The following is a 14,549-nucleotide window of genomic DNA, read 5'->3' on the forward strand; positions in this document are numbered from 1 at the left end:
AGCAAATTGGAAAATCCAACCTAGACAAACTTAGATGTACGATATATAAAATATCGTGTGGGTGTGGGTATAACGCTTCGAGTGATCGTCACTTAACAAAAGCGTGATAATTAATTACGGAATTTTCAGTGGCGTAAATCTATTTTTAATGCCCCGCCAAGCGCCATGTTACTAATTTCTTTCTTATTGCACATGCGCACAAAATGCTTGACGTCGGCCATAGCCACTTAGCGTGTGACGGAGATTTCGGGTTTTCCTCTCATTGCCGCGTCACTTCCCTTCCCTTTGCGACATGTATTATTTCTACGCGTATAGAATACCCCCGTTACACACACACACCGCGATTCAACGAAATCCACTTACGCGTATGCGGCGTACGTAAATAAGTTTCTTACATTGCGGGACGATAATGGGACATTCCTCACCAATTTACTTATCCTTGGAATTAGTTCGAGGCGTTAGCTGGGGGCGTTATTACCATTATCATTATAGCTCCGGGTAATAACGCTAATATGAATGTTGAATTAGAAAGAAAGAACGCACTTTTCATTCGAAATTCCGCAAATAGCTATTGGCAATTGCACACTCGTAATTACGGAAGATGGTACCTACAGGTCAAACGGTAATGCCTCTCAACCCAACATTCGGGCTGTAACGCCACAATCAGCCCACCGTGAACCAATGCAACAGTTCCATAATTTATCTACCTTCCAACGCGGATCTAATAAGTACTAACCGCCCACGGGAATAACTCGTTCCTCATTATACATTTATTACACGTATTGTGTTTGCCGGTTGCGAGTGATAGATTAATAATCTATAATGCTGCATCATTCACGATAACATGCAACCGACAATCTCCCATACATCTTGTTTATGTCCATGCAATATTGTCAGTTAATTACATATCTCGCGGGTCATTGGTTTCAAATTCCACGTATACGCACCTTTATATCATACAACATGTATACTATACCCCGAGGAACGGAGAACTCGAGTTATGTCGCGACTTTTGAATGATGTACATTTTTCAACAAGTGCATCCTCAATTCTTTTTGCCGACGCATACACGAGGTATGTACGAAGCATTAGAACAATTGATTAGAGGGTTCGATTCACGTGTAAAATTTCTTCGCGTACGCATACATATAAATTAAGTCATAATTCGGTACGGTACCTCCAACTTTGATAACACTATAATTATCGTTGCGAAAAGGTTAGGCAGCTTGGCGAATCGCTGCTGATTCATCTACATACATCCACCGCGTTGAAATATATCTTGTAGAGCGCGATACGCGCGTCTCTATACCTGTGGATCGGAACACGCAGACTCGTCACACCTTTGATGTTTTGATTACGGATTGTAATTGTTAACCATTTCGAACGAAATTAACGAACCAGCAATCGTCTCTAGTGAAAATTTCGACGAGATACACATACTCGTACATATCTGCGGTGATATAATTCGAAGTTGCCGAGAAAAATTAGCTTTACAACACGGTAATCGGTCGGTGGATTTAAAAATCGAAACTGTAACCACGCTGGAAAGTTACGTAACGCGCGATGGTGTGCAGAAAATTTTCGCCTGTTTACACGGTCAATTGGACAAATCCCTCCCCCGCGACCGAGCCGCAACATTTACGTAAGAGTAAAACTCCGAGTAAACAATTATATCTTGATCTGGGGTGCCCGCTTTGCCGAGATTGCCGCACGGCGCATGCGCGGACACTAGTTTGTAGGTCGAGCGATCGTCGTCGCTGGCGCGATGCTTTGCGAGTTTGGCGCGCGCTGTTCGCCGCGCTGCGAGTCGACGGCTGTACCGCGAGCGGGCTGATTCAGTTACGCCGAAACCTCTCGAGACGCAACAGATGTATAGGGATAGGCCATTCATGTTTTGACCAACGAGTGCGCGATTCTATTTTTATTGTTTATTTATTATTTCTTACGTGCGTGCAAGCCGCCCACGTTTCGACCTCTCCGATCCCCCCTCTCTGCGGGACCCGCATTTATTTATTTATTTATTTATTTATGTATTTATTCATTCATTCGTTCGTCCGTGTTCAGACATTCGCGAGTGATACATAAATCTTGAATCACCCAACTGTTTGTACGCGCCCTACACGATCATCAGTGACAGATCTCGTCATGGTGTACGGCAGTAGCTTCGACATGGATTCGGTAAGTCTTTGGTCTGGTTCTTTTTTTCTTTTTCTCTTCTTTTTGACCAATTTACGCATGTCGGTCTCCGAGCGCAGAAATCCCGCGCCGACGCAATCACTGGGGATAAGGAGTCAATGATCTACAGGTATCTTTCATCGATCGCAACATGCAATGCAGACTATTGTCGTTGCATATCGGCCATTTGTTTTCTACAAACTATTCTTGGATTGTACGTATTTCATATACTACAGTATCGCGCGTACTTGCGAACGTAAAGATCTGCTTTAATCGTTATCATTTCTGAGGGACAGAAAGAAAACATTTGTCCGAAATGTTCGAATATATCGATCCAACATGCCTCATGGTTCAAGATAACTTTTTACCCTTTCGTAAATATTTTTACGGCAGCAAGAGAAAACCTCGAGGGACGAACAATTTATTATGCTTACCTTATACGTAGCCTAGTTCCTGGAAATTGACTTGGATGAAGTGAGGCAACGCGAGTTGCGGTCACGAGAAATCTACTTACCGTTCCTTTAGCGCTATCGTTTGATTGCGAGTCGAGCATCGCTCGGAGCAGCTGTCCAATTCCATTTTATTCTTTTACATAATTTGAACTAAAAGAGAAATCAAAAACTCGACTATTCGTTCTCGAACACGTGAGACAAACCATAGTAAGTTGAACGTGATTGTTTCGCATCTTTCGCAGAAACAACGACGTTCTTCCTCATCTCCTGCGGAAGTTAGCGAAGTTAACGATTCTCTCGTAATCGTCTTCCGAATTATAGGATGTCGCGCCTTGTTCAAGGATTACGGAAGAGGGACGCTGGCTGAAATACAAAACCAATGAAAGCGAAGGGAAGATCAGTCAGCGAAGAGTCAGCGACGTTCGTTCGGCTCTATCTCCGAAAGCAGCATCTTTTTTCTGCAATTAAGCGCGCCGCTTACGTGTTTGGATGATATAGGTATATGGTATAACATACGTGTAATAGCTGGCACAGGGTTCAGCACGAGTAAATACGCCCCTGTCATAGAAAGACCGGCCTAGCTGCCAGCGCGTCAGCACACTTTCGAATCGACTACTTCTTCGCGTCGCCGAGCGTGTGTCTAGAAATTCAATCGAGACTAAGAACGTGTACTGGTACAAGTATCAGCGTATGCGTGGATGGAAAATTTTGCGAAGTAAAACTTCACTTCTTTCTTGCTACGGACCATTTTCTTTTTTGCACGAGGTTTTGTATTCTTGTCCCGACATTTCGTACCCACAGAATTCGAACTCCTCACTCATTTCCTTCATCGATACGAACAATCCGCCAACAAACGGTTAGTGCCCCGTTTATCACCTTACATTTCACATAAAAGCTACGGTATTTGCGAGCCTTTTATTAGGCGCTTTTTTGCCTGCCAACCGGCTTGGTATTACGTGAGCAGGTATGTACATACATGCGAGTTAGTTCGGAGAAATAATTAATCGTCAATTGTATCGGAAAATTGTTCTGTTCATCCGAGTCCGAAAATGAAAAGTGTCGGTACGAGTACGAGGGCGAATTTTTATGGAAACTGCAGAGTCCACGCCGTTGCGTTATACAAATCGGTTCCGAAAATCTAAATAGTAGACAAATCCCCCGCTCCCGTCCCCCGCCCCATGTGACAGGCCTCTGCTCTTAATCGCTGTACGCGTGAACAAATGATGAAGTGCGGGTGATTGTCGGTCGGACTTGTTCCTCGGACATGCTTTCGCGAATGGTACAGCAAGCGATCAGTAGAAAAAGACATGCTTTGTGCCGACACGCTGGTTATCCCTGCTGCACGTAGGTGTATGGGCATCTATGTAGTTGACGTCCTTGTCGGCGTTCGTATAATGACCCAGTGTGCATATTACATTGTAAACGTACCCTGCACAAATTCGAATCCCCGGCTCAAGGGCGTGATCAATTTTCTACCAGCCTCTCCTCCGTCATTCTGCAAAACACTTTCAAGTCAATAATTTATCTATCCTACCGCAGGCGTATAAAAATGTATACGCTGTTTGTCTTTAATGCGCATTGCGATGCGATTTCAAGGGTGGAGTGAGAGGACTCGGCTGGAGAACCGCTTAATCGGCTAGCTATTGGAATAGTTGCTTTCTTACGACTTTGACTTTCGATGCAGCTGTAGCTCTAACTTGAGACGGCGTTGATCGAGAAATCAGAGAATCAGAGAAGCGTGGAACGAGAGCAGCTACCTGTATCATTATATCTTCCGTGTACAGTGGACACTGCCTCAAAGAAGAACGAATCTTATACCGATTGTAAGATGGCGGCCCGGATACCTGGTAGGAAGACGAGAAATTTTGGTGAAAGTGGTTACATGATCGCGTGGTGCGTTCGTTGAGGTTTTTGTTCCACGAAATACTGCCGCGACGGCGTTGACCGCTCTACCCGTCACTCGTTGTCTTTTTACGTGCACCGGCTTGGATGTACCTAAGTTCCTATTACATCGACCTCTATAAAACGGCGAGAATTTTATTGTTCCCGACGAGAGCGCCGAGCGATACTTTTCGGAATCCCTATCTCGGTTGGAAAAATTACACCGTCGAAGGGTCGATTTGCGCCGCTCAAGTACTCCGCCAATTTCTCTGCCGCAATTCGCCGTATTTATTTCACTTGTATGACCAGCGCTTTATCGACTGGTTCGCGGAGAGTAATCGCGGGCGCGGGTAGGATATCCCACGAAGCTGGACAATGGAGAAGAAGAGCTTTTAAGCAGACTTTTATGCCCCGTGCGGTACCGAGCTCGACTGTCCGAAAGCAGTCCGCGTATTACCTGGTTGCCTGCCTCTTGGTTCGACCTTCTGCCTTTTCTCGGAATGAGAATGAACCGCTCGACGATGCTGGATGAGGACGACGGCCTGTGCTCTGATCCGCATCCTTCTGCCGTGCAGGAGGAACATCGGCGACACACCGCCAGCCATCCCCGAGGCATGTTCCTCGGGGAACATCCGAATCCTGTACACGCGAATCGCGTTATGTACCATTTGATACATGCGTGTACTCGATACTCATACTGGTACTTCCGTATAAGATTAAGGCGGTCCTCGTGCATCGCGACGTCGCTGCCGCTACGGATCAGCGCTACGTATAATCATTTCCTAATTCGAAAGTCCTTCACGCGCGCTCGCCCGAGTTGATATACCGGTATATAAATATAGTTCACCTTGATATATCAGAGTAACATGTATAATATGTGCATATTATATACATGTATATTGTAATATACCTATACCAGCAGTGTATATGCTTGATACTCGCGCATGTATCCCGCGTTGAATGAATTATTGACTCTCGCATTATTGCGTCATTCCCGTGTTGGGTGGCTCGATCTTTTGCTCCTATGTACACCTATCTACATACTTATACCTACGTATTACAAAATGCCAGGTTTATATTTTGGCGCGATATTAATCACGGTGCTCTGTCCCCTCTCATCCCCGGACCCCGACGCCGGGAGAGAAAGAGAGGTAGAAAAATCTCATTAAACGAACACACTTTTATTATCCATACAGTCGTCATACTTGTCCGTAACAATACCCGAGCCCGACGGACGAGACATGTATACATCACCTACACGCGTAATATGCATACAGAAAGATCGCAGTATAAATAGCCGCGTACGTATAATCTTAATATTCCTGTCATCTTCCTCGTTGGTATTAAGCAATAAACGCAGTGCAGACCTGGCGGCCTGTGGACTATTCCTCCACGTACTGCAGGCCACTCGATATGACTTTCACTGGAAGACTACTCACGTTCCCCCGGGATAGGTTGTATTATAGGTACATACGTTGCATACTTCATGTAGATACTTTACTTTATCGGTAGTTAGTGAATACATTTAACGAAGTTCAGATGTTATGCAGCGAACAAGCACAGCAAAAAATAACATTGGCAAATAAAAATTGTGAGACAGGAAAGAAAGGTTTTTGGTGCTGTTGTCTATTAATCTTATTGGATTTTGCAAATGTCCCGCACATTTTTAACCATGTTCAAATGTTCTCGCAGTTTCTGCGTATATTCTACACGATCCGCTATATCGTTGTTTGCGAGAAAAAATCATTTATATGAAGCGAGCACATTTTACGCGTTTTTCCATGTATATTAATTGCACACAAAGTACTCGTTTCTATGATGGTCGCGTAAGTCTGCAAATGTGCATGAGCGAAGTACCGAAAACATCACTTTTAAGTCCTAGGAATTAAAAGTGGTCTTTTCTACACTGCGCGCATGCGCTGTCGCGAACAAATCTGACATTACGCGATTCTTCTCCTCAATTTCGTGCTTAGTGGAAAAACGCGTAACATATTCTTGATGTATGAAGAATCGTGTGAGACAAGGAAGCAACGGTCTTTTCACCTAGCTTATTTGCAATATTCGTCTTCGGCTCACCTACGACTCATATCGTAATCTTACGCTCGGCCCGAAAAGACCGAATTTTCCTCCTTGTTACACAGTATAATATTTTATTTGCCCGTAAATGAAACCTTTTTTTCTTACTTATGATCGAGAAAGAGGCAATCAGACCAGTGTAGGACAACACGCTGCGACGTAGAAACAGGCTTATATGTATTCGCTTATGTTAGAGCAAGGAGGGTTGGGTAAAACGGGCAAATCGTTTTGCGGCATAGAATTCGGTGTACCCGCAGTATCAGTGAATTGCGACGAACAACGCTGTGCAGTTCCCTGAAGCAACGAGCAAGCGCCGTAGCCCGCGTTTTATACACATACACACAAACGCACGCGCACATGCGCGCCTAAGCATATACGTATAATAGAAAGTAGAGACGTATACGTGTGCACAAGGCATAGGTAAGTTACTGGAGCTCTTGGCAAAAGCGCGCTTGAGAGACAAGACAAAGAATGAGCGTATAATGGCCGTTGTAAATTTAACTTGAAGTCGTATTTCTACCCCGGAGGCATTCAATTTCGAAACTGCAATGTCTTGACCACGTCGCCCTGCAGCGAAATTCATTAAACAAAACGATGGAGGAAAAATGAAAACAGAAGATAGTGGGTAATTATATCGAAGGAGAACAAGCTGTATAAATGATCGACATTTCCATCCCCATTTCGTTTATCCACGCAAGGGTCGCTGCAAATATTTCATATTTTTTCTTTTCAATCCTCTGTTACCTGAAATCTTGCGTTTATGAACATTTGTACACGCACACGAAGATGAAGCTACACACGATGCAATCGACATGTGCATAACGCATCTCTGTACCCGCGACGATGCGTTGAATATTTGAAAATGTATCATTAAAATTTGTCACTTGTTTCATTTTCGTTCGGACAGCTGCGAGGCTTCTGAATTTCTTGTCCATTTTTTTCGGCTCCACTTCGTTCCTTTTATTGTCGTGTACGTTCATCACACTTCCATGATATTCCACCCGGGTCATATATATACCCACACCTTCAACATTCCCGATAATGAAGATCTGAAATATATGTATTCATACTAGACGATGAGCAGAACTTGTGTTTCCTTTAATTCCCTATCTTTGTCTTAAATAAGTCAGTATTATCAAATTAAAGTTGTAAAATTCATTGGTAAATCATGATGACATTTAAAAAAAATTGTAGGTATGAGAGGGACGGGCTCTAAGGTGTGTCACGTATACGTGCACGCGTGTCTTCATGTGTAACGTCATACAAGAACAGCAACACGGTACGTTTAACCGTTATTGACTACGCGTGGAATGATCCTTCTCTGCAACTTTACACGTGCGTGCAGACTACGCGTACAAAGTCAGTCGCCAAGCTAATGGGCGAGTTGAGAGAGATAAACATTTTCTAAAATTAACTAGGGGCATTAGATATATGTATATGTATAATATATGGAATGCGCATCATCCCTTATTCTGTTATTCCTTTATCCGATTCTTAAATCATGATCCGATTCACATCTCATGCTCTTTGCCCCTTTCCTCGTTTTCTTGTGTTGTGGGGAAAAACATGGCGGTTCACGATACGAGTCAAATACCTTAGGAAATCAGCAAGTGCAGTTTGTCAAATGTTTTTTTTCTTTTTTTCTTTTATATCATTCATGTTTTTACCTTCTAATATAACATATACAACTATTGAAACTTGAAACATCGGTAAAGTGAATAATGACGATATCACGAGGCATTTCAGCTTGTGAAACATGTCTTGTTGACGATAAAAATCACCTCCCTGTTCCGAATCTATAGTGCGGTGCATCTTTTTTCCACTCTTTCGTACTCCTAGCAGGCACATCTGTAAACACATATTGCTGTACAAATCTATATCTATATCATGTTCGCGGTTTTATAGTATTCCGTTAGGAATCAAGTTTCGCGTACCCGTATACTCTGTACTTCTGTGTACAGAATATTTATTGTTAACGCCTGTATCTGTAAACTCCAGCGATACGATAGCAGATTCTTTTTTCCTCTTATATTATTGGCTATCTTATGTTTAATTCAGTGGCATGTCTACATGCATGCTACTGTGCGGTATGCAGCGGGTGGCGATACATAGGTACAGCTGTCGTTGGATGCACTCGAACAAAAGTGTTAAAAGATTGCAGGGCGATGAATGAAATTCTTTCTTATCATCTTGTGCATTATAAGAATCATACTTTCGAGGAAACTTTAACGGTTTCACCTTCACCGCACACACGCTACTATTCGGATATACCATTTTTTGTAAAACACGAATGGTAAATTTCGTTAAAAAGAAAATTATTTTACGTTTATGATCATATCTCATTCACACGCCGGTTTCTTCGGAATTATAGTGATACCTTATACCAAGGCCAGTGACATGGCTATCAAAATTGGTCCAGACCATAAATATTGCGCGTTGGCGTACGTATAACAATGGTGTTTGTTGTAACTTTTACATTATACATCATATTATTATTTGATGGTGAGGTAATAATTATGGTACAAGGACAGAGAGAATTTCTACAGTTAGGCCCGTTGACTTGAAGGGAAAACCGGTAATACACCCAACTTCGGGTCTGACGCATCTCTTCGAAATTCGGATACCCGAATAGGTAGAAAGAAAGGAAAAATTTCACACCTTACGAAATCTTGAATTGTGAACGTTCCTCCCGCGGCTCCAATAGTACCCACACATATTATGTACAGCCATGCCTGTCGGTACTACAGATGAAAGTAGTTCCCGCCGTATATATGCATGTCATACATGCGCGAGTATAACACCTAGGCGCATAGCTGGGACCGAGTCGTACTAGTCGTATGGTTCGGCAGTTCGGTATTATAATAGATTCGAGCCGAAGGGTTCGCGTATTGAGATATCAGTCGGTCGTGGAGTAAGTAGGTATAAGGTAAGCACATCGCGGCACATACTGCAATGGCCTCCTCTTCTCTTCCGAGAATCACCCGGTCACACATTCACAAACGTCGTATCGTATTTGCATTATACATACGTATGTAAATCTCATACCCTGCGAAGCTCCGAGATGCGGAGGAGGGAGTTATACGTGCCACACACGGTATTATCCGCATAGCTCAAAGCGTGGATACACGGAATGTGCGGTATCTTACAAGTATTAGGTGAGGAACGCTTCACACTCGCAACTGCACGCATGCACGTATCGCGGGGTGGGAGGCTCACATGTATATGTATATGTAGGGTGTCCCATATTTAGCGTGCTGACGAATTTTTTCAAGCGTACCACCCAAATAAATTTCAAATAATTCAAAAACAATTACCCAATATTTTTCAGATTTTCATCTCAACTCTAACTGGTGCCGACAACAGGGTGGATTACACCGTTCAAGATACATTCAAGATACTCGTGTTGCGTACACGTTCTCAGCATATATTTTATTACAAAAGTAATAATGTTAAAAAAAATCTGTACCTGCGAGATCTTAATGGTCATTAGTGCTTCTATATGAGAAAAAATTCATATCATCATACCATGCAATCTCGACGAATTGCACTTCCTTTAAACGCAATGCGGCAGATTTCGAAGGTGTGCAATTCGTCGCGATTTCATGGTATGATGATGTGAATTTTTTCTCAGATTGTAGGACTAATGACCACTAAAACCTCGCAGTTACACGTTTTTTTGAACATTATTACTTTTATAATAAAATATATACTGAGAATGTGTCCGAAACACGTGTATTTTCAACGGGGAAATTCACCATGCTGTGTATATATATGTATTTATATTGTATGTGTACATATAAATAAATGTAAATAAATGTAAATGTACACATACAATATAAATACATATATATACTATACATACAAAAGTGTGTACGTACGGCATGCATTAGTGCACCTACCTCCAATTATAAGATCTATGAGCAGCAGAAACCCCGTTTCATTCGTTATACTTGATACAGATACTGCAGGCGCGAAGTTGAGCGTACCTACATAATCGTATCGTAATGTGCTCTCTTTAGCGGGCAGATTTATAATTGCGCGTTATTGCACAAATGGTAGGATGTAATGAAAGTCTGAAAATCTTTCAAGTGCTGTGTTATACCTGCTTACATCCTATGAGGAAGTTACAGGCGGTAAGCATCGAGTCCATTTTGCGCCGCATTTTGGATGTATCGTAATAATTATGATATTAGGTACGATGTTTGCGTCGGCTCGGTACAGGTCTGCTTGCAGCAGACGATACGGATAGCGAACTTGAACGTGTATGGTGCAGGAGAATAGTCAGGGGCATGTATAACGTTGTGCTATAGGTGCAGCCACCGACCAGGGTACGACGGGGAATCCCCGAGAATATTTGATTGCTTCCATACCGTTTGGAGAATCCGAGTTAGCCTAGGCTAGTCCAGTCGAAGCGCCGCGGTACATACGTGCGTTATTATATACGCGTTTAATTATATTCCCAGTAGTAATTTTGTAGTGAATTGGAGGCCGCTTTGCCCCCCAGGACAGACTCAGCAGCAACGCGGTATTCGTACCAAAACATCGGAAAACTACCGCCAGGCTTGTCGTCGTATAGGTATATATATATATACCTACAGGTGATATGTTATTGTATAGTCGCGTGAAAATTAACCGATTGCGCACTTGTCAGGTTTAATAGAACCGCGATAGCCGTTATGAATTTTATTTTTAGTTCAAGCCTTTCTTTCGCGATTTAACCATTTATGTAATTCTTTGTTACAAGCGTTAGTAACCGTGTAGCGGGTAGTATCCAATATTGAAAGAACTGCTTTGCTCACAAAGTTAATATCATGTGACGCAACTTGAGGTTTTTTCTTTTTTTTTTCTCTTCTTTCAATAAGGCGGATTTTTTCAGCAAGCATGTAAGTGATTTCATTCCTACATGTGAGTGGGTATTATATGCTATAACAATAAACACAACGCTGGGAACAATATACAAGCGATACGTAATTTTCGTGATTTATAGTAACGGGTGTCCGTGTATGATGTATGTATACGTATGCAACGCATAAGCGTGTACATTATACACACGTACGCGAGCCTCGTAAATAAATTAGATCATCGACGGTTAAAAATTCAGGCGAATTGTACTGGCGTTCGTTTTTTTTTTCTTTTTACCAGCCCGATCGCCTTGCTGTCAATTATTTCATTATTATTAACGCGCACAAGATAGTGATAATTTTATTATTTTGGTTTTCGTCTTTTTTTTTTTGATCGTGCTGCGCGTTTTTTAGTGAGCTGAAGATCGGAATGCGGTAGGATTGCTTTATCCACACAAACGCAACTCGATTATGAGTGTGTAGATACACATACTACGCACAGGTGTACAATAATGAAACTAAATTTATCTTGTCCAAGGTACCATCTGTGTACTTATAAATGCGCACAGCTCAAAAGCGTTTCGCGGATACCTTGATACAGCGAAGCGACTGGAAATGTCCAATTCGCAAATAGAATGATATGGTTATGCAGGACGGCGAACGTCCGTTACCTTTCCGTGATGTTTCTGCGGCGCCATTCGGCTCGTTTCACCCACAAGTCTAATGCTTAAGCAAATTATAATCAAAAGAAGAGCAAATTCTAAATCCATGCTAATCGCGGCTCGCCTTTTTTTGATCGACGTCCCCGCGAAATCTGTATACCTTATACGTAATACATACTGGAAGTGCTTTATACAAATGTGTATAATAGGCAGTGAGTGTGAGTACTAGTAGTAGTAGTAGTAGTAGTAGTATTAGTATTAGTAGTAGTAGTAGTAGTGGAAGTAGTAGTACTAGTACTAGTTCCCCGTCGCTGATCAGAAGCTCGCGCCGCGTCTGTCTCTGCACGTTACTTTTTTTCTCTCCTCCTTCTTCATGTTTATTTTGTACGACGAAGACGGAGATAGGAAGTAGTTGGCCGGAGGGACCCGCGAGCACGGTTTGGAAAACCCAACGGCGTGGACGGCCTTGAATTCAATGTGCCGTGGGCCCCTTCTCTCCCCATGATGACGGCGACGACGACGACCACCAACAAGAAGACGATGATCGCGACCAGAGGAGATGGAAGCGGACAATCTCATTTCAATTTAAAACATTATGCTCCGAGCTGCCAGCTGCACGTGCAGGCCGTGATCGTTCATCCTCCGAACCCATACGATGACTGACTCACTGACTGACTGACTGACTGACTGACTGACTGACTGATTGACAGAATCCCGGCAGTGTACACGATATACAAACTCGATTCCTGTACATACGATTGAATTCCGTGACAGAGAGACGCGATTGGGCCTAGCTTTTCATGACGTTCGTAGCACTTCACGGTGAAGCTTCCTGTGCAGCTACTGCTGTTGCTGTTGCTGATACAGACTGCAGAAAGAGAAGGTTTGATGTAGATCGCGGCGGTTTAAAGGTGGAGCGAGACTCTACGTGCAGGCTAGCCACTCTTACTTGTTAGCTTGGGGGGCTAACACACGTCTGCATTTCATGAACGGTGAATGTCTCTGAACGCGAGGCAGTCGAGGGCCATGCCTCCGAGTCGGCCACTCTCGGAGATATTCACCTTATACCTGTGTAGGTGTCGACGGGCGGAGTGAGGTAACGCGGCGTAACGCCTAACTTCACACACCGTAGCGCACCTACTGACGCATTTCTATTACCATTATACCTTTATGCACCTTGTAAGAGTTGATTCCCATTATTATACCACGGCCCGGCTTACACGGATAATTATTAATTGTTCACGCAACTCGGATACCGCAATTGGGAAATTGTACAAATATGAAAATTTGCACAGCGAGAAACTTTCGTACTTACGCACATATTCTCAATCGTGAGTACATCGGTGCCGCGGTACTTTTTTATCTCTGCGAACGTAAGGTCAAAGTCAAAACGATTATGCTAGATGCAGAGAAAAGGAGGGTGCGGCCGCTGCACCGAAGGGAATTCGAGGAAGACGAATAAACGACACGGATGTTGTACAATATGCCGCAGAGAGAATTGCCCGATATGGCGTAAAAGTAGTAATACAGTTTAATCCTCCCATAATGGGAGCATATTGAGGCTTCGGGTAGGTAGCTACCCTACATCTCGCTCCTCTACGAGCTGGAAGAGGAGAATTAGGATCACTGCTCGAACCTCTCGGCGAGCTTTTGCCGTTATTAAATATTTTACAGTCTTACGAAACGCTTTGGTACATCTCTCGTGTAATTTTTGAACGCGTTTCGATGGATGACTCCCTCCACCTCCGTTGGCGTCCTTACTTTAACTGTTTGTTCAAACTTTGTCTTTCAACACTCATACACCTGTAACATGTTTCTACGCTGCATATACGCGTCTCGGTATCTCGGTTCTCTCGCATATAATTAAGAAGACGCAAACACCTTACGCAAGCGTATGACTCGCAAATCGCCGCCACGCGTTCCTTCCGAAATAAAATGATGAGTTGGAAAAACCGACGCATCGTACATATTTATCGCTCGATCGGTTCCCTGGGCCTGAACCTTGGAACGCGAACCTATTATAATACGATTGAATTCAACGATTATTATTGTTATTATTAATATTATTTTCTTGAAACCATATCAAGTTCTTTTTGTTTTCATTCGACAATTATAACTGAGGAAACCTGTGCCTGGTTCTAAGTCTGAAACGAACGATTGAAAAAATGTTTTCAATTTCGATAACAGCATAATTATGAATAATCGTCGTCGGTTCGGACTTAAACTGAAATACGAGCAAGCACGGCGGGGATACTCTGCCGGACAACGTCGTTCATATACGTGGGCAGTAGATAGACTGTTTCATATGTATAATAGTACGTACCCCTATGCTTTTGCACTATCGAAATTCAAGGATTTTGTACGCACTCATACCTCTCTCGACCGTCTCGTGTACCTGTGACATTTTTGAACAATCCTCCGTGAGTATATCTTGTTACACACCTATATTACAAAATATGAAT

General features: G+C 42.9%; 1 protein-coding gene across 1 annotated transcript in view; it reads left to right on the forward strand.

The window, feature by feature from the left end:
• The first annotated feature begins 1,808 nt into the window (after positions 1-1,808).
• The window catches only part of Ets98B (DNA-binding protein Ets98B), a 28,091-nt gene continuing 15,350 nt past the window's right edge, over positions 1,809-14,549 (forward strand). The window contains exon 1 of the mRNA XM_046620497.2: positions 1,809-2,178. Within this exon, the coding sequence (XP_046476453.1) occupies positions 2,146-2,178 (33 nt within the window). The 5' untranslated portion in view covers positions 1,809-2,145. The remainder of the gene's footprint in view (positions 2,179-14,549) is intronic.

The sequence above is a fragment of the Neodiprion pinetum genome, chromosome 4 (genome assembly GCF_021155775.2).
Source record: "Neodiprion pinetum isolate iyNeoPine1 chromosome 4, iyNeoPine1.2, whole genome shotgun sequence".
In the NCBI taxonomy this organism is placed as follows: Eukaryota; Metazoa; Arthropoda; class Insecta; order Hymenoptera; family Diprionidae; genus Neodiprion; species Neodiprion pinetum.